This window comes from Neurospora tetraspora (assembly GCF_033439725.1).
Source record: "Neurospora tetraspora strain CBS 560.94 chromosome Unknown B0H65scaffold_4, whole genome shotgun sequence".
Lineage (NCBI taxonomy): Eukaryota > Fungi > Ascomycota > Sordariomycetes > Sordariales > Sordariaceae > Neurospora > Neurospora tetraspora.
In genome coordinates, this window is record NW_026944386.1 from 2,122,450 (window position 1) to 2,140,926 (window position 18,477).

Consider the following 18,477-nt stretch of genomic DNA (forward strand, 5'->3'; position numbering starts at 1 on the left):
TGGAGACCCCAGGCTCTCTTCTGATACGTCCAGCCCTCGCTCCAGGCCCCTCATTGCTGCATCCGTTGAGAACGGGTGTCCTTACATCACATTATTGGAGCTAACAACAAAAAGACAGCTTGACATCTGATACTCTTTTTAATTCTCCGTCCAACTTTCTTTACGGTCCCAGTCGAGCTTCACGGTTTCTCTCCACAGTCAAGACACAATGCGCTTCTCTACGTCCGCCGCCATCCTGGCATTGCCTCTTCTGGCTGCCGCCGAAAGTCCCCTCGACCAGTACAAGGCCAAGTTCCAGAACTTCCTCGGAAGCTTCGCTGGCACTACCGGTGGTGCTGCCGTTCCCGAGGCGGCTGAGGTTCCTCAGCAGAAGCCCGTTGTCTCCAACACCGAGTCTGCCACCAGCAGCCCGGTAGAACCCAAGCATATTGAGCGCCTCACGCTCGCGAACTGGAAGGACACGTTGTATGCTCCCGTCCAGCCCGATGCCACTACCCCCGAGGAGTGGTGGGTGCTGGTTACTGGTGGTAACAAGACGTGCTTTGGTATGAACCTTCCCATCCCTGATGAATCTTTGGCAGAAATAAGTAGCGTGGAGAACTGACTGGTTTCTTTGATCACAGGCCGCTGCGGACCCGTCGAGGAGGCCTTCGGCGAGACGGTGGAGAAGTTCTCGACTATCCCCAACTCTCCCCATGTAGCCATCCTCGATTGTGAAGAGGAGCCTGTCCTTTGCAATGTCTGGTCCGCTGGTGCTTCGTCCCTCTGGGTCTTCGAGATGCTCCCCCCGCCCGCCGCCGTCGACATCTACTGGAAGCGCCTGAACTTCACCACCATCACCGCGGCCGATCTGCTCGAGACATTCGATAAGGAAAGGACGGAGGGCAAGGAGGCCGCCGGCATGGAACTCATCGAAGGTGCGCTCCACCCCTTCGATGGTACCCTTGCCCAGTATAACCTGGCGGTCCCCATTGCCTACGCCCTCCACTACTTGAGCATCATCCCCTCGTGGGCCATGATGCTCTTTGTTTCCTTCTTCAGCAGGACGATAATGTGAGTAAACCAATCACGTTCGTCACTTTATCGGATGCTAACACGTATTCTCTGGTTGTAGGAACCGCAACATGGGTGGCGCGCAGAACCGCCCTGCCAACCCTGCTCGTGGTGCTGCTCCTGGTGATGGCCGTTCTTAAGTAGACCTCGCCACTAAAGTGCTACGCGTTTTAGCTCTCGTTATAGCATTTGGTACAATTTGTCTAGTCTCAACCGTCATGACGATTTGCTTGAATTTGATTTTGAACATGTTGACTGGAATTTTTTGGGAGGAGCAATTGGCGTGAATGACTCGAAGGAGGGTGACGAACTGCAGGATCGGTTCCAAAAGGGTCTATCCTTGGCGTCTGCTTGGTCAAAGACTCGTTACTGGGCGTATGAATCGGTGGTAGTGTCAGCAGCGGCTTGTTGATTCTCTACTGCTGCTGTTGTTGTCCAGCATCGCGGGGTAAGGTGGGTAGGAAGAGCGAGTTATTGTTCGCGGGGGTCGCTAGAGGACCGAGCTTGACAGGTGAAGGGCTATCGGCTTGCTGAGTGTTGAGTACGGTTGAGAGGTGTATTGTAGATTCGGGTTGTCATGATGGCTCGGCTAGGTCTATCAGCGCGTTTGTCGACCCTTGAGCGATTCCATATCACAAATATGATTAATATTTGGATTTACAAGTCTCGCGCAAGCTCGCCAGCCCCTCGAGCACTTGATCACGGAGTTGGCCATTAGCAAAGCGGCCGTAGCGTAGATCGCTCATGCTGCCCACTGTTCGTTGAATGGACGCCATAAGTGCTGCCTCTTCCTCTCCAAGAAGCTGAAGCTCGCTCTCAAGCTCCGACACGGCGCCTTCAAGGTCGGGAAGAATGGAACCAATGCTATGTTTGGAAGTTTGTGAATCAGAAGTCGAGCCAAACAGCTACAAGGCCAGACAGTTGCCACGAGGGCCATTAGTTAGCTCTTTTACCCATTGCAAATAAACGATCTTGAGGTTGGTTCTCAAATCTTACAATCCGTTCAATTTCAGCTTCGTCATCGTTCTCTTGCGACTCCTCCTCCCTTTTGGCCTTGATCATGACTCGGCGCATTGCCTTGCCGCGCTTGGCCTCCGCCTCGATCTCGGCCGCAACTGAGTCGACGACGGCATTTCTCTGTGTCTGCAGATCGCGATACAAATTTCTGACTTGAGGCGAAGATTGAAGGGATCGCGGGAAAAGCTCAGTGAACTCTTGCAAGGAGATGATTGCAGGCAGCTGTGCGGGGACTAGCAAATAGTCGCTGAGGATTTTTGTCTCGGTCGGTGCCATTGCGCCGGATTTTTCTTGGAAAATGAAAAACTGTAAAAGGATGTCCGTGGATTCTAGTCATATAAATGTGTATTTGGTAATTTACAGTTATAACAAGAAGTAAATAAATGCAGAACCATGGAAGGCGCACAACAAAGGGGACGCGTTGCTGCGCGCTAAATGCATAAGACACGTGGTCCCGTGACCCATTGATCACTATCAATTGTTTCATTCACCCCTTCCCAGGCAGCTTCGGTACACCTTCCCGGGCCACTCACTGAACCAACCACTTTGACTTGACGACAACTGCCGCCCTGCCATTTTTCATCTCCTGGGATTTCCAGTTTCAGCAACTAAACGAACTTGAGCCTTGCACAACATCGTTTTGTCGTCATCCCCATCGACTCATTTTTTCGCTGGTCCAGCACCTCACCCGCCATCCCAGGATCATCGACCCGAGCGCCATTCATACTCGATCCACCCATCCAACAGCTTCCACTAGACATTTGATAGCAGCATTATATCAACCTTTCCAGCATCACTCGGCCACAGCTTCAGCCATTTAGCAAAATGGCCCCGTCCAAGACGCCCCAGCCTCCATATTCCAAGGATGAGCGCGTCCTGTGCTTCCACATGGAGATGCTGTATGAGGCCAAAATCCTGGACGTGCAGCCAACGGAGAGCGGCGATGGCTGGAGCTACAAGATTCACTACAAGGGCTGGAAGAGCAGTTGGGACGACTGGGTGCCGCAGGACCGCATTCGCAAGTTGAACGACGAAAACAAAGATCTCGCCCAGCAGCTACTCGCCCAATACAAGCAGCTGCAGTCCGGTAAGGCGGCCAAGCAGCCTAAGAAGGGAGGCCGTCCTGGTGGCTCTGATCTCAGCTCTGCCCGCGGTAGTGAGGAGCGAACTGCGGCCGGGACGACGACACAGAACAACCGTAACCCGCGAAGGGCTCGTGATTTTGACCTCGAAACTGTAAGTGGCCTCTTTCTCTTCTCTTCTCTTCTTCTGTTTCGTCTTCTATCCTTGGCATACTTTGGCAATATCTTTCTTTCTACATCTGTTCGATAACTCCAGCTTTCATGACCGCGAGTGGTCGAAAAACTGGATGCAGGGGCAGGCAGGCCAACTACAAAGGGCGTCGTTCGTGTGTTGTCGCTGGCGACCTTTTACAAGTGTGGAGTGTTGGTTGCTAGGCGACACAGAAAATATCGGACATGCGGAGAAGGGGAAAAAGGGACAGGGACAAATCACAATAAAGAAAGCCACAACTCGGATTTCTGAACAGAATATGAGAATCCTGAAAACAGGACGGAAAAAATGATGCAAAGTCTAGTAGTTCTGGACAGCAAACATGGCTGTGGTTGTGAAAGGGGGGCACCAAACCTGAGTTTTGGGACGGACCCATAATCTGGAGCTGGGACCCTGAGCGGCCCTGCCTGGGCAAGAGCAGCGAGAGAGTAAATGCCACCCCTGGATCTTGCAACCTCTCAAAATCTACACTCACCAACATCACTCTCCTCCCTCTGCTCGTCAACACACTTTGGGCACTTTTCATCACCAGCACGATTTCGGATCTCAGCAGCTTGTCACATTCACTGGATTTGGGACACACGCAACTGTCTGTGTTCCGCTCTCACAAAGGAGAACCTGCAAATTTCTCATTCGTCCTTCCTCTTGTCATCATCGTCAGCCGCCTCCTGCTGGTCCTCGTGTCCATTCACCTTCCATCATCCTCTCACCTTTGTCCGGGTCACGCGGCTTTCTTGGTCGGTCACGGAATCACCTGGAAATCTACATTTCGCCTTCGCTTGGGCTATTTGGATCGCAGTCAGGGAGAGCAAGCGACGAATTTTGGGAAAACATCACCACATCAACACACCATCAGATCTACCCCCATCATCCCTTTGTGGGTAGACACCTTCAAATTCCCCAATCCCATCACGGCCGTTGCATCCTTTGTTCGGCATCAGGGGATCATATCATATATTTCGAGATTGCCACAAGTCATCACCATGTCGCGCTCCATGCGTAGCCATGGCCGGGATTTGGACAACACCAAGAGTCGCAGCTCCTCATCCTCGATAAGCTCGTTTGCAGCCTGCGAAGCGCGATGGTCGAAGCTAGCAGAGCCAGCAGATCGCCTGATGCGACCGCCCAACAAACTCACATCAACCTACGTCGACCGCTATGGGCGGACGACGTTCGACGATACCTACGCGCTGGGCTGGACATCCACGCGGCCACCGCCCATCGGCGCCAACCACCCCAAGATCATCAGGGCAAGGAATAACGGCAACTGGTCCGAGAAATTAGAGGCATACTACAGCGAGCTACCACCAAACTATAACATTCCCTTGGCTGGTCAGGCTTGCAAGAAGCCCGATGAAGACTGGAGTTCGCGCAGCCCAACACGGGTCGCGACGCCTTATGGAGCAGATTTTGGACCTTTCACCATCCTCCTCGATGCACTCGCAAAGATACGCAAGCCTATGGAGCCGACTGCAGGGAAGAAAATGTGGGAGTGCCGTTTTACGCCGAAGGACATGGAAAAGGAGAAAGTACGTTTGCTGGTTGTGGGTTTTTCTTCACTTGCCGGACAACTGCGCGCACACCGACGACGGCGACAGGATCCCATCGCACTGCCTAGGTATTCTGCTACGATGGCTTCGCAAGCGCTGGTTATCATGGTATACCGCATGGCTTCCACTCAGCATCTCAGCCCTAGTAGGCTGGGGTGGCGTTGGGCGAAGACAGTCTGACTAATTGGTCTGGACACACCCTTCCAGACCATCAGTTATCTGCACAGACATCGTTGCCTTCGCCGCACCCTAGTGGGTCGACACAGCCACGCCAACACGTCGTTGGTTGTCCTTTGCACAAAAGCGTCGTGTTGTCTAGGAGTGATGTTTGCCAAGCATTTTGTCGCTGTTTTGATAATGGTACTCATACTCGATGAAGAACCATTGCTGACCATTCAATTTCTAGGAGGACAACTTCCACAACCGACCATCCATCAAGCTTCCGCTACCAGATCACGTCAAGGCGTTGCTCGTCGACGACTGGGAGAATGTCACCAAGAACCAGCAGCTGGTTCCAATTCCCCATGTCCACCCTGTCGACGAAATCCTGAAGGACTACCTCGATCACGAGCGTCCCAACCGGGTACCAGAGACGCCACAGATGGATATCCTGGAGGAGACTGTTGCTGGTTTGCGCGAGTACTTTGACAGGTGCCTGGGAAGGATCCTTCTTTACCGGTGAGTGGTGGCCCGCATCCCTTGCTTGTCCCGTCTGGTTGGTTGGTTGGTTGGTTGGACGATGAAACACTAACAATGAGGCACAGCTTCGAGCGCGCACAATACCACGAGCAACACCTGATTTGGACTGCCGGCACGGACGAAAAGCACAAGAGCGCCTCCGACACTTATGGCGCCGAGCATCTCGCTCGTCTGCTAGGTAAGATACATCTGCCGCCGTGTCCATGTCTCTTTATCCTCGCGTGACCTCCTTACTGACACATGTTCCTACAGTATCCCTCCCAGAACTCGTCGCCCAAACCAACATGGACCAGCAATCAGTCAACCGCCTCCGCGAGGAACTCATCAAGTTCACCAACTGGTTCAGCCGCCACACGACCAAGTACTTTGTCAGCGAGTACGAGACGCCCAGCCAGGAGTATGTGGACCAAGCTAGAAGCGTTTAGGAATCTTCTTTTGACCATATTCCGAGGGAGGTGTTGGAGGAAATGAGACGGAAAGCGAAGCTGGAAACAGCCGAGGCTCAGGCTCAGGGTTCGTCGTCCAAGAGTTCGAAGAAGAAGATGACCCGTTGAGGTGATTGAACCTATTGAGTTGTTACGCTAGTAGTACCCGTGGGTCAGTCATGCTATGCTATCGCGTTGGTGGCTTCTTACGTTCTTGTGGAAGAGGGTTTGTTCGGGTGTGGATTTTTTTTCGTTCGTTGAGTGGAGGTGCGGTTGTGTGTTGTGGTTAAGGCTGGATGGAGGAGGATGATGAGATCAGACAGACACCAGTCAGTGGTTATGGTCTTGCTACGGACGGAGGCAGCGAGTTGAGTGACTGGTTCCCCCTTTTTCTTTTTTCTTTTCAGATCATTTTGGTCTCTTCTTTTTTTCCAAAACATCAAGCTCCTTTTGTTGGGCGGATGGCCGGCGTTTTGTGTGTGTGTCTTCCTTTTTTAATCGAGGTTGAGAGTACACGTTTTTTCTCTTCTCTCCATTGCACTAGGAAACAGGGGGGGGAAAATTCTGAGTTTTTTTAGAAAGGAAACTGGTATGGTAGATAATAGCATCATTGTTTTTTGTGTGTGTGCTGCTTGCTGTAATAGGGTTGAAGTGATGAAGTGATCGTGGTGTCTTGCCTGTGTGGCTTGCTGTGACCTCTCTCAAGGAGAATGATGACCAATGCTATCCCGGCATGGTTGATAGGGATGAGTAGGTAGGAGTACCTATGGTTCCTGAAGGAGTCACACACACACACTGGTGATGGCCATGACCGGTATTTATCTTCAGCTTCCCTAAGGCCCGTTCCGTCCGCTCGTTTTTTTTGTTTTTTTTCTTGTCACAAGTGGGATATCCAGCTTGACGTCCGAATCACGGATGGTTCGTTTTTTGTTCCAACGTGCTTTTCCATTCCCGATGATGTCCTACTACATGATATCCGTAGCATACAATATTGTACAAAATGGTGATCGAGAAAGACGGGCGTAGCCGAGCAAGGCAGTAGTGAGTGCCTCCTGACAGCGGCAGATTCGAGACCGACCGAGTACACGAGCTCAGTATCCTCAAGAGAGAGAGAGGTTCCGTCCTGATCTAGAGATACAACCGGCTCAGAACGTAGTAGTGCCAGAACCACCCATCCAGCCAGCTATTTGGCAGTGCTAGCTGGGCGCGGTCTCGACAACCTTCCCTGTCCTTCTCGAACCTCTATTTCCCTCCTCCGCATCCTCCTTCCCCTCTTCTCCCTTGCTTTCCCTCATCCATTTTTTCCCCCTTCCTTGTCAGCTTAGACTTTCTTAAAGAGCCTTAACCTTGGGCAAAACACTCTTCATCTTGCCAATAACCTCCCAATCACTTCTCGTCCTCACACCCAAATCCCCGGCCCTCTTGCCATCCCTCACCACCGCACCACCTTCCACAACTATCTTTTCCACACCCTCGACATTCTCGACCTTCTGCGCCTTCAGTTCTTCAACCACCTTCGAAAAATCCACTTCGTCCTGTACTCCCACCCCCGGGATAAACCGTCTCACTTGCTTCTCAACCACAAACCCGGTCTCGGGCTTGCGCTCATCCTTCAGCTCGCGCTTGGTCAAGCGGTGGGCAACTTCCTCGACGCGCACGAGTTCTTTGACTTTCATCAGCATGCCGGCGAATTGGGGCTCGACGGGGTGGAAGACGGTTTGGTTGCGCCGGCGTAAACCCAAAGCGGCCAGAACGCCGTGGGTGCGCTTGGGGAGACCGATGGCGGAGCGGTGGAGGGTTATGCGGAAGAAGGACATTTTGGCGGTGTTGGGGTTTTTGAGTGGGTGGGTTGTTGTCGGGTGTGTGTGGGTTGGTTGGGGTATCAAATGTTCGGGGTTGAGGAATGGGTTGTTGAATGCGCCAGACGATGGGACGAGGCTCGTTCGTGGGTTATCGGCGTCGTTGTTGGAGGTGTTGTTGGCTGGGGGGGATGTAGAAAATGTAAGCGCCGCGTGCCTGTGGGAGGTGACGGAGTCAGTTGGAAGCCCTTTTGAGTTTGAGATATGGTATGCGCCGGCGCAACAACTTCTCAATCTCGAATTCGTTGCGCTCTGCGTCCGGAAGGAAATCGTCGTGATGCTGGGAAGGGTTCGTTCCAATTACGCACCTCGCAAATAACGCTGTCCTATTCTGCTTCGCCGTCGTTCAGTCGATCGGTCGGTCGGTTGGGTATCAAGAAAGTCGTGGAGAACCTCGAAGGTAGTCGGTAGCCTCGTCTCGTAGCGTAGGACTCCTCAGTGTTTACGGCCCGCCGGGGATCTCTGGGCGCCGGGGACGGTAGCTACGGCCTACGGGTGCGCACTGCGCGGCACGATTGGCCGGTCGCGATGTCCATTGGCGGTAAAGTGGGGCAACGGTTCAGGAACTCTGCTAGAGCAAAATAATTCTGCCGGGTTTGACCGCTTAATTGTTTACTATGTAGGTGAGGGTGTCGGTCGCGATGGCAGTACAAGAATGGATATACGTGCTCAGTCACTGGTTATTTTTCCATTGCTCAGTTTCTCGTGGCCGTTAAAGCAATTCTAGTTCTTGTCAACATCAAGAAATCCGCAAGCGTGAATTGCTCTTCACAGCCGAACAAGCAGACAAAGTGTTGTCACCAGTTTTAAATCCCATCACGAACACTTTCTTTTCCACATTATTATCATCATTTGTGAAACTCAGCCAATGACATAAATCGGGATATCATTACTGGCTTGACTTAGGTTCTTCAACTTGTATAGTATCTCGGAGTCCGGACCCACCCCGATTTAGCCCCGCGAACACCGACTCAGCGGAGTTACCCCGCCGGAGCGCCGAACCTATGGTGCTCCACTCAAGCCCGAATCCGCAGCTCTGGTCGGAGCTTAGTGGGTCATTTTCGATCTGCTCACCGGGCGATCACCGGATCCCGATCGGAACCCCACATAATCCGACCGAGTGAACTTCAATACCTATGAACCTTTCAGAACCGCCCGATGAGTTGTGGTGTCCGGAATACTGAGATTTTACCAATCACGTTCTATCTTCCCGTCGACAACCGAGATGTCTCTCTCGTTCTCCGTCCAGAACCATTCTTGCTTACAAGGCTGTTATTGTTGTTGTTGGTCCATGATTTTTCCGTTTCTGTTCCGCTCGTAAGTCCTATCGGATGTCGTTCCAGCATGACGGGACGAATTGACGGGATAGTCCGTTGCATGCTCCTATGAATCTGCCACATCCAAGGCTCGGATGACTTTGGCACTTGACATTCACATCACTGGTACCTGACGTTGACATATGGCAGATGGAGTGCATGAGCATGATCCTTCCGTCGTTCCGATCCCGAGCCACAATTGAGGATACTATCATGATGGCCTTACTTTCATGTACCTGCCAAGGAGGCAGAGCGAAAAAACTGCCCATACCTTTACCTAACTTTGACATATTATCATTGCTTTCTGTGTGTATGGATGTAGGATAACCTGATGTTTACAATGCGAAGTGTTATAGCCATGGAAATCAGTGCACAAGTTCAACCCAGCATCATCGATGTTTGTCGCATCACGTTCACATGACGCAACGATATCTTGACCTGCTCTGCTCACCTAATCCTCTCAAGTCTTGAAGAAGGCCGTGAAGGCTTATCAACTCTGAACCAACCGGGATTCTTGCCAGACCATGCCCGCTTACACTACCATTCTTGCCACTTGCGCATCCCATTACACACTAAAACCCATCTCACCTTACCCTATCCGTCAAGGTGACGACGTACAGGTTACAGGCCAGCAGGGCAGGCTACGGACGATACCTACGGGTCGGGTCCATCCCCATCCCTTTCGGATCTTACCTTATCTCAGTCGATTACCGAGACGCCATGCCGCGCTGCTGACCCCAGACCACAAAGCCCCAGAAGCCAGGTCCAGGTGTCCGAAGCTAGGGACCTTGGGTCCAACCTCCTTGCATACATACGTAGTGTACAACACGCTTCAGGCCGCTGATGACCCGGTAGATCCGTTTAGAGGGAGGGGGCCGAGTGAGATGACTTGCATTGGTAGCCGTAGTACCAGTACTTACGGACATAGAGGACCCCCCTTGTTGATTTCTTCCCCTGTCTGTCTTGTACCTGTACCTACCTGACCAAGTCGGAGATCCTACGAAAGCTGTCTACTTACGGTTTGGAATACAGCCCCACGGGACGTTTCCCCACGATCCATGTCCTATTCTCGGCGGCCATAAGCCCTGCATATATAAGTCCTGTGCACCGTCAAAGTCCGGAAAAGGAAACCCTCCGGTATGTCGCTGAGTCCATAGAACATTGTCGGTAGAAGGTCTCAAAATCTCAGCCGGGGTTTGTCCTACCCAGTCGGCTTTCGTGATATGCGCCAGGGGCGTAGCATCCAGTTTACCTTGACGACACGCAGCGCTACGAACTGCACCTCTGGCTCGTTGTTCCGTGTTGCTAGTATGTGTCTCGGGTCGATTTCGCGATTAGCGGTCTTTCGGCGACGACAGGGACGCCCGACTTCCGTGATTCCAATATGTACTTTCGACGATAAGTGAAGCAGTCCCCGCATGTTGGCGATCCCGGCTCACAGTAACGAAAAACATTGCACCCATTTGGTAGTTGATGCTGTCTTGATTGCATTATGGGGAAATTCCCCAGTATATGGTAATGACGTATTCTGTCATACACTCTTCCCTTCATTGATGACCCTCTACCACCTGCCGAAGAAAAAAAATGAAAACATTCATGACCGTAACCGCTCCGTAAAGTAAAAGATCCCATGTCTAACCATCCCAAATCCCTATATAATTCGCTTTTAAATTTGGACCTCAACACGACCCTCAGTACCCGGAGGGCCGGGCTGCTGGAGGCTGGGGAGGAGGTAAGTGATATCATCCCAAGGATGACGGTAGAGGCCAGTGCGAAGTCTCTTCTGGTCGAGGTAATGGGCAATGAGACCAATGGAACGACCAAGCACGAACAGACCGTTGAGAACGCCCATAGAGAGGTAGTCCTCAGCCTCCTCAGGGCTGAAAGCACCGCAGTTCCTTAGGAGATCAACGAAGCAGACAGCAATGCAGCCGTCGACGTTGAGAATAAGATTGTCCTTCTTGGAGGTAGTAACACTCTCGACGGCGAGGGCGTAGTCGAGAAGCTTGGTAGAGGGGAACTTGGCCTTGACGTACTCCTTAACAAGCTCGACACGGAGATCGGGGTTGTTGCGAGACTTGACACGGTGACCAATACCGGGGATGAGCTTGTTCTGCTTGCGCATGGTGTCGACAAACTCACGGGGGCTCAGGCCCTTGTCAAAAGCCTTGGTGAACTCCTCAGCAGCACCATCAAGGGCACCACCGAAACGGGAGCCAATAGTCAAGAGACCAGCGACCAAGGAGCTGATGAGATCCTTGCCGGCACGGGTGGTAATAATGGTGTTCATGGCACCAGACACGGCGGGACCGTGATCGGCAGTAAGCATGAGAACCATCTCAAGGAACTTGGCGGCGTAATCGGGAAGACGGCGGCGGAACCAGAGAAGGGACATGACACCGCCGATACCAATCTCCTCCCTGAAAACGTCCGAGATGGGCATGCCAGCATAAAGGAGCTCCTGGCCACGGTCGTCGGAAATGGTAGAAATGAAGGCAGCAGGCTTACGAATAAGGCCAAGCTCCTGAGCCCACGAGTAGTCGATGGGGATCTTGGGGACAACAGGCTCGGGGGCGGGGACAATGGTGCCATCAGCCACAAGCTTGTCATAGACTTGCTTGAGGAGAGCAGGCATGTCCTCGAAAGTGTCGGGAACATAGAAACCAGCCTCACGCATGCTCTTGTTCTTGGTGGCCGCAGTCTCGAGCTGAGAGTTGGCGAAGGCACCAGCGTGACCGAACTGAACCTCAGTCTTGAACATGCTGGCGCAAGTACCAATGGCCCAAGCAACGATGGGCTTGGTGATGATGCCCTGCTTGACAGCGTCAATCACCTTGTATTCCTCAACACCACCGACTTCACCGAGCAAGACGAGGATCTTGCAGGCAGGATCGGCCTGGTAACGCAGGAGATGGTCGATGAAGGTGGTGCCGGGGTAACGGTCACCACCAATGGCAACACCCTCGTAAACACCATCCGTAGTCTGGGAGATAATGTTGTTGAGCTCGTTGGACATGCCACCGGACTTGGAGACATAGCCGACAGAGCCCTTGCGGTAGAGCTTGGAAGCAACAATGTTGTCCATCATACCACCAGTGTTACCGATCTTGAAGCAGCCGGGCTTGATACCACCGACGGTGGCAGGGCCAATGATGGTGATGCCCTTCTGCTTGGCAACGTAGGCAATCTCGCGAGCGCGCTGATTAAGAACATGTTAGCTGCCTGAACTGAGACAATGGTGGGTGGGATACGAATGAAAACTTACGCGCTCGGGAACACCCTCAGCAATAATAGCAATGGTCTTGATCTGAGGGTACTCCATCAACTCCATGGTGGAGCTGTAGACACTGCGGGAAGAGGCAAAGTTGACAACGACGTCAACATCGGGGTGCTTGGCAACAGCCTTGGGAACCTCCTGGTAGACGGGCAGGAGGGTCTCGCTAGTGCCCCAGTACATCTTGCTGACGAACTGACCACCAAAAGTGTAGATGATGCCAGCGACCGAGGGGGTGGAGCGCTTGCAGATGAAGTCGAAATCAAGCATGCCCTGGACAGCACGGGGCTGCAGACCGTAGACGAAGCATCGTGTCTTCTCGTTGAAGAGAGCATGGGCGGGGAGAGGGCTCAACGGCCTGCTGGGAGCAGCGAAGCGGCGGATGTTGTCGTTCGCAGAGGGGGCGGGAGCAGGGCTGGCAGAGGCGCCATTGGCACCGTTGGTGCTAGCGGTCGTTGCGGAAGGCATCTTCACTAAATGTGGTTATGTGAATGTGGTGACTCTCCCAGCGGATGACTTCCTGTGATGGTGGGGTATAAAGGAAGTGAAGTTGGAGAGTTGATGTGGTGATGGTGAGGGATGGGAGAGTTGAAAGAGGAAGAAGGAGGGAAATGAGGGAGATGGATCGACTTGAGGGGGTGTAGGGGAAAAGAAAGAAACGGGAGATGAGGTAAATGGAGGGTTTTGGCGACGGGAGCAGGTGGGAGGGGGAGGGTATTTTTTTGTCTGGTCGGTTCCTGCCCTTTGGTGACAATCTTGAGGGTACGTAACAAGGTTGGTCAGGGTGGCAGAAATGCTAGCGCAACTTGTTTGCAGGCGAGGGGGAGGCAGAAGCAGCTCCGCAAAGTCAATTTGACAGCCGATTTCCAGACCAAAAACCCAGGTCCAGAAACTCTCTCCCAAAACTCAACTGTCTTGGTCGTGTGTCTTCCCTTCCGTGCTGGTGTTCGCTCGCCGCGGACGTCGAGTTAATTGGCCAGCAAGGGGTGGTCAAATCCAACAAGACTGCCGACTTCCCCAACTCTTTTTTGGACCCTGGTCGATCGGACCGTGATGCTTGCAACCTCAATGGCTATGCGACACCAGAATCGCAACACGAACGGCGGCCAGGCTCGAGGTCAACCTTTTTTTTTCTTCCTTTCCCACTCGGGTGCGTTGCGTTGCTGACAGGCGGTGGGCCCCACAGCTTGGTGATCCTAAGTACCGGTACCGCCAAGGGTAACTTGCATGCAAAACCTCATCCAATCCTGATAGGCGCAGATGAGCCGTGGCAACCGTGGTCCATGTTCATTTGCATTGCGTGTGGCATGGAATGCTCGCCGTCCCCGACATGGCTACCCGACCACAGACAGCTGGAGACAGTCCGGATGTTTATTTTTTGGGTGCACCATGATGACCCCTCCATAAGCATCAAAGTAATCCTTCCCATCCTCCAGGAGGGCAAGATGACATACGAAATGTTTATTATAAGAGTGTAGATGACATCTGCCACTAGGCAGCAACAGACTACAGGTCTTGGGTGTAGCAACTAGCCTTCATCCAAGCTGGGGTATCATGCAATAAACTGTCATCAAAGCTTTTGGAGATATCAAACAGAGATCTTTCACTCCAAACATCAGAGCTCTGGGTGCGGGGATGTGACCGAAGGGGGTCCACTCAAGCCTTGCCCTATCTGGTGGCCCCCTGGGAAGCGGCCATTGCTCCCTAGCTCTACCCCTGTGGAAGGCGGCGCCCGCGGGTCCTCGGGGGGTTTCTGGTTCCACTCGGCGTCGACAAAGGTAGGCAGCTGCGGTCCTTTTGTGGCCCTTGGCATCGCTTGGCAACCTGGAAGTGCATGCCATTATGCCATTACCTTAGACAATCGCCTAAAGTAATTGATCTGTAAAGAACACCTTGTGCTTCTCGAAACGGAAAGCAGAATAGGGGCAGACTGGCCTCGATGTGCACGACGACGAGGGTCAAGACAACAGAACCCGAGTATAGTCTTGATCAATAATCGGAGTTTGTCCGTGCCTGGCGGCGCGTGGGTGGCAGGTTGCAGGCATTGCCATTAACATGGATCGGGGTAAGATGGGCGTGCCACTTGGAGACCGATTGGGCCACCTCAATGTGGGGGAACCACAAAGAAACATGACGGATGAACTGAACACAATAACAACGAAACAAAAAGGGGGGTTTCCGGTTTGGAGAAGAGAACAACATCGACAACGGGCTTCCTTTTCCAGAATCGCGTATCTCTCCACTACGGAATCCCGTGCCTCGTTCCGTACTCTAGTCTGTCCCCGTCATACAAGGCTTTTAGACCAGAGAGTTACGAGAGGGGAAACTGGAGTCAACCCACAGACAAGCGTCTAAGTGGGAGCCGGCACCGGACGATCCCCAACTACGGGCCCGCCCAAGAGGCGCGGAGGGACAAGAACAAGTGGATGGAAATAAGAACTGTCCTGTCCGTCACGGCCATTCCACATCGTAATCGACAAGCGCCACGCCGCCCCCGTCTTTCTTTGAGGTTCCAGCTTGCGCTTGGATCAATAGATCGTGGACGGCATCCACCGTGACTCAACCAATGGGTTTCTGGGCCACTTGGGGTCTTTTTTGGGGGGAGGAATGGGTAAACGAATATCATGGAAAGCCCACTCGGGTTTGGGGGGTAAAAGAAAACAGTAAAACATCGGGCATCCGTAATGCCACAGAACAAGCAGCCAAAGCAGCCCAAACCAATCCATTACTGCCTCTCTAAAACCATTGCAATGACTGGACTGCATGGACGAGGACAATTGTCTGCAATGGTGAGCTGCTTCTCATTCGTGTGTCGTTCTCTGCTTCCAAACAAGCTGCCAGTCTTGCGTGTCCTGGGTTGGCTGTCAACGGCTGCCACTGGCTGCGTGGACACAGAAGGCTGGAAGAACCGAGCTGCATCACAATTGCCCACCTTGCATTAGCCTGGGTTTGCTTAACAGTAATTGCCCCACTAGGATCCACAGGGGTACCCCGCGAAGTACCGGTACCTCTGACCCCTCAAGAACCTGGAACCCAGACCGCCCTGGAGATTGCGATTTTGTGCTGAATTGCCTGCCCAGCCAGGCCTTTCGCGAGCAATCGACCCGCTTGGGTCATCCCCAAAGGTTTCGAGACGCGGGGCCGGTACCTTTTTTGCTCAGGCGTGGTTTCTGGCCGTGGTGGTCCCTGCTCGCTCCCCAACAGGACCAGAGAAGCAGCAGCTGTACCAGCCGTCCCTGCAATTCTGACCTGCCCTCGCCGTGTCTGGCAAAAGATTTGGATCGATCCTTTTTCTTTTTTTCTCCCCTCCCATCCAAAGGCAAGGAAGCATCCCGTCTCTCTCTTCATCTTTCAACTCCCTCCCGCTCTTCCTTCCCACCCCCTCCGTCAACCTTTCCTTCTCTTCATTCCTCCCCTTCCCTCCATTCACCACCAAACATCCACACTCGACTTTGACCTCCGTCATCGAGTTTCTTGTCGTCCAACACAACAACAGTCTCTCACCACTCTCAATTGACTGTTTGCGTGTTCCTCACTTGAGGTAAGAAACAAACCAGCTCGAGCTGCGTGGATGGTTCACTGGTTTTGAGAGCTTTCCCGACTTTCCCAACTTTAGGTGTGCTGTCACAATTGCAACTTGCACCAAAGACCAGTGATCTTACTTTCACACGGAGTGCTAACAGCAGAAACAGAAGCAGGCAACCGAACAAAGGAAATCTTTCCACATACCTCAACCCTTCATAATCCACCACAATGTCTGCGAAGAGCATCCTCGAGGCCGACGGCAAGGCCATCCTCAACTACCACCTCACCCGTGCCCCCGTCATCAAGCCCAGCACGCTACCAAACCCGACCAAGCACAACCCTCCTCCCAGACTTGCTTCCCTCCACTTCGCTGAGGATGCCGATGTGGACGGTGTTCTCAACCAGGCTGAGGTCACCTACCCTTGGCTCCTCCAGGAGGGCGCCCGCTTCGTCGCCAAGCCCGATCAGTTGATCAAGCGCCGTGGCAAGAGCGGTCTCCTTGCTCTCAACAAGACCTGGGCTGAGGCCAAGGCCTGGATTGCTGAGCGCGCCGGTAAGCCTCAGAAGGTCGAGCACACAGAGGGCGTCCTTCGCCAGTTCCTCGTTGAGCCGTTCGTGCCCCACCCCCAGGAAACCGAGTATTATATTAACGTAAGTCGTCCCATTGTTGAATTGGCCAAGGTCCTCCACAAATGAACTGCGCGCTAACGTGAAATAGATCAACTCCGTTCGTGATGTAAGTGTTGTCGCTTTTTCCAGTCGTCTTGGCAATCCGTCGAATCATCAGAAGGGCCCCACATGCAAGTGCATCCGAATGAGGGTGTCGCCAAGCCCAAGAGGTCCGATATCCATATCCCGATACAAGCCGAATAAAGTCGTGAGGCAGCGGGCCTCGGTTTTCATATACTTGGGGAAAAGAGAAAAAGAGGATGAAGGGGGGAGGTTGAGAAAATTGGGGATGAGAAGCACATTTTGAGTCGTGTGCATGACTTGTGTTGCCCCTGCCAGTCTACGGACGAACGGAGGCTAAACCCAATTCATGTGGAGCGGGACACGCCCACCGCCCCCTTTGCGATCCTCACCACCACAAACCTCTTCAAACCCCTACCCAAACTCCATCACAACACATGGTTCCCCAAAAAAGATGTCGGACTTGAAATAAAGTTTCGGAAGCTAACTGCACATGTAGGGTGACTGGATTCTCTTTTACCACGAGGGTGGTGTCGATGTCGGTGACGTCGATGCGAAGGCCGAGAAGATCCTAATCCCCGTCGACCTTTCACAATATCCTTCCAACGAGGAGCTTGCGAGCACGCTGCTCAAGCATGTTCCCAAGGGCATTCACAATGTCCTTGTTGACTTCAGTAAGTTTCACCCGTCAATTTAAGCTTAACCGGACTGTCGGGGCGGTACCCTGTCAAGCGTCGAGCCCACATTCTCCATTCCCGATCACCATCCGGGGTCGGCGGATGCATGACTCGAGCATCAGCACTAACAGCCCTTTTACAGTTGCCCGTCTCTATGCCGTCTACGTGGACTGCCAGTTCACCTACCTCGAGATCAACCCCTTGGTTGTCATTCCCAACGAGGATGCCACCTCTGCTCAGGTTCACTTCCTCGATCTTGCTGCTAAGCTCGACCAAACGGCCGACTTCGAGTGTGGCAACAAATGGGCTATCGCCCGTTCTCCCGCCGCCTTGGGCATTGTTGCTCAGAGCTCTGGCGGTGTCAACATCGATGCCGGCCCGCCCATTGAGTTCCCCGCTCCCTTCGGCCGTGAGCTCTCCAAGGAGGAGGCTTACATTGCTGAGCTTGATGCCAAGACTGGTGCCTCGCTCAAGCTTACTGTCCTGAACCCCAATGGCCGTATCTGGACTCTTGTTGCCGGTGGTGGTGCCTCCGTGGTCTACGCCGATGCCATCGCCTCGGCTGGTTTTGCTGATGAGCTTGCCAACTACGGTGAGTACTCTGGTGCTCCCACCGAGTCTCAGACCTACCACTACGCCCGCACTGTTCTCGACCTTATGCTCCGTGCTCCTGTGTCTGAGAAGGGCAAGGTCCTCTTCATCGGCGGTGGTATTGCCAACTTCACCAACGTCGCTAGCACTTTCAAGGGTGTCATCAAGGCTCTTAGGGAGTACGGCAAGGCTCTCATTGAGCACAACACTCAGATTTGGGTCCGTCGTGCCGGTCCCAACTACCAGGAGGGTCTTAAAAACCTCAAGGCTGCGACACAAGAGCTCGGTCTTAACGCCAAGATCTTTGGCCCCGAGATGCACGTCAGTGGTATCGTGCCTCTGGCATTGGTCCCTGGCAAGTGGGAGGAGAGCGGTGCGGTGGAGTTCCAAGCCTAAAAGGCTAATGGGTGTGGCGCACATGGTATTATAAATATTTCATTTCTGGTCAGGGAACGGGGAGCGGGTTTGGTTCATTTTATCCTGGTGCATTTAATGCGGACATGACAGA

General features: G+C 53.0%; 7 protein-coding genes across 7 annotated transcripts; 4 read left to right on the forward strand and 3 right to left on the reverse strand.

Moving 5' to 3' along the window:
• The first annotated feature begins 83 nt into the window (after window positions 1-83).
• Window positions 84-1,591, forward strand: B0H65DRAFT_192905 (uncharacterized protein). The gene is made up of 3 exons (XM_062821673.1): window positions 84-545; window positions 624-1,053; window positions 1,115-1,591. The coding sequence occupies exons 1-3, from the start codon at window positions 209-211 to the stop codon at window positions 1,191-1,193; spliced, it is 846 nt and encodes a 281-aa protein (XP_062681646.1). The 5' UTR covers window positions 84-208; the 3' UTR covers window positions 1,194-1,591.
• B0H65DRAFT_192908 (Cnl2/NKP2 family protein-domain-containing protein) lies at window positions 1,198-2,483 on the reverse strand. Its single transcript, XM_062821674.1, has 2 exons — window positions 2,050-2,483; window positions 1,198-1,958 (listed from the first exon to the last, which is right to left on the reverse strand). The coding sequence occupies exons 1-2, from the start codon at window positions 2,344-2,346 to the stop codon at window positions 1,698-1,700; spliced, it is 558 nt and encodes a 185-aa protein (XP_062681647.1). The 5' UTR covers window positions 2,347-2,483; the 3' UTR covers window positions 1,198-1,697.
• Window positions 2,484-2,895: 412 nt separating this feature from the next.
• On the forward strand, window positions 2,896-3,417 carry B0H65DRAFT_548784 (chromo domain-like protein; the record flags this gene model as incomplete). The annotated part of the gene is made up of 2 exons (XM_062829600.1): window positions 2,896-3,306; window positions 3,409-3,417. The coding sequence occupies 2 exons, from the start codon at window positions 2,896-2,898 to the stop codon at window positions 3,415-3,417; spliced, it is 420 nt and encodes a 139-aa protein (XP_062681648.1).
• Window positions 3,418-4,118: 701 nt separating this feature from the next.
• On the forward strand, window positions 4,119-6,185 carry B0H65DRAFT_192952 (MRG-domain-containing protein). Its single transcript, XM_062821675.1, has 4 exons — window positions 4,119-4,892; window positions 5,320-5,591; window positions 5,678-5,790; window positions 5,865-6,185. The coding sequence occupies exons 1-4, from the start codon at window positions 4,347-4,349 to the stop codon at window positions 6,035-6,037; spliced, it is 1,104 nt and encodes a 367-aa protein (XP_062681649.1). The 5' UTR covers window positions 4,119-4,346; the 3' UTR covers window positions 6,038-6,185.
• Window positions 6,186-7,368: 1,183 nt separating this feature from the next.
• B0H65DRAFT_508820 (uncharacterized protein) lies at window positions 7,369-7,854 on the reverse strand (the record flags this gene model as incomplete). Its single annotated transcript, XM_062828262.1, has 1 exon — window positions 7,369-7,854. One exon carries the CDS (start codon window positions 7,852-7,854, stop codon window positions 7,369-7,371), a length of 486 nt encoding a protein of 161 aa, XP_062681650.1.
• A 2,901-nt stretch (window positions 7,855-10,755) lies between these two features.
• On the reverse strand, window positions 10,756-13,361 carry B0H65DRAFT_193097 (putative ATP-citrate synthase subunit 1). The gene is made up of 2 exons (XM_062821677.1): window positions 12,478-13,361; window positions 10,756-12,411 (listed from the first exon to the last, which is right to left on the reverse strand). Exons 1-2 carry the CDS (start codon window positions 12,952-12,954, stop codon window positions 10,879-10,881), a joined length of 2,010 nt encoding a protein of 669 aa, XP_062681651.1. The 5' UTR covers window positions 12,955-13,361; the 3' UTR covers window positions 10,756-10,878.
• Window positions 13,362-16,239: 2,878 nt separating this feature from the next.
• On the forward strand, window positions 16,240-18,365 carry B0H65DRAFT_548788 (putative ATP citrate lyase subunit 2; the record flags this gene model as incomplete). Its single annotated transcript, XM_062829601.1, has 4 exons — window positions 16,240-16,662; window positions 16,730-16,747; window positions 17,201-17,375; window positions 17,521-18,365. 4 exons carry the CDS (start codon window positions 16,240-16,242, stop codon window positions 18,363-18,365), a joined length of 1,461 nt encoding a protein of 486 aa, XP_062681652.1.
• Window positions 18,366-18,477: the final 112 nt, after the last annotated feature.

Coding starts and splice junctions, on each gene's coding strand:
- B0H65DRAFT_192905 (XM_062821673.1), top strand. CDS start 209: ATGCGCTTCTCTACGTCCGCCGCCATCCTGGCATTGCCTCTTCTGGCT. Junction 546..623: donor TGGTAACAAGACGTGCTTTG/GTATGAACCTTC, acceptor CTTTGATCACAG/GCCGCTGCGGACCCGTCGAG. Junction 1,054..1,114: donor TTCTTCAGCAGGACGATAAT/GTGAGTAAACCA, acceptor CTCTGGTTGTAG/GAACCGCAACATGGGTGGCG.
- B0H65DRAFT_193097 (XM_062821677.1), bottom strand. CDS start 12,954: ATGCCTTCCGCAACGACCGCTAGCACCAACGGTGCCAATGGCGCCTCT. Junction 12,412..12,477: donor CTGAGGGTGTTCCCGAGCGC/GTAAGTTTTCAT, acceptor GTTCTTAATCAG/CGCGCTCGCGAGATTGCCTA.
- B0H65DRAFT_192952 (XM_062821675.1), top strand. CDS start 4,347: ATGTCGCGCTCCATGCGTAGCCATGGCCGGGATTTGGACAACACCAAG. Junction 4,893..5,319: donor AGGACATGGAAAAGGAGAAA/GTACGTTTGCTG, acceptor TTCAATTTCTAG/GAGGACAACTTCCACAACCG. Junction 5,791..5,864: donor GCATCTCGCTCGTCTGCTAG/GTAAGATACATC, acceptor ATGTTCCTACAG/TATCCCTCCCAGAACTCGTC.
- B0H65DRAFT_192908 (XM_062821674.1), bottom strand. CDS start 2,346: ATGGCACCGACCGAGACAAAAATCCTCAGCGACTATTTGCTAGTCCCC. Junction 1,959..2,049: donor AAGCTGAAATTGAACGGATT/GTAAGATTTGAG, acceptor CTGGCCTTGTAG/CTGTTTGGCTCGACTTCTGA.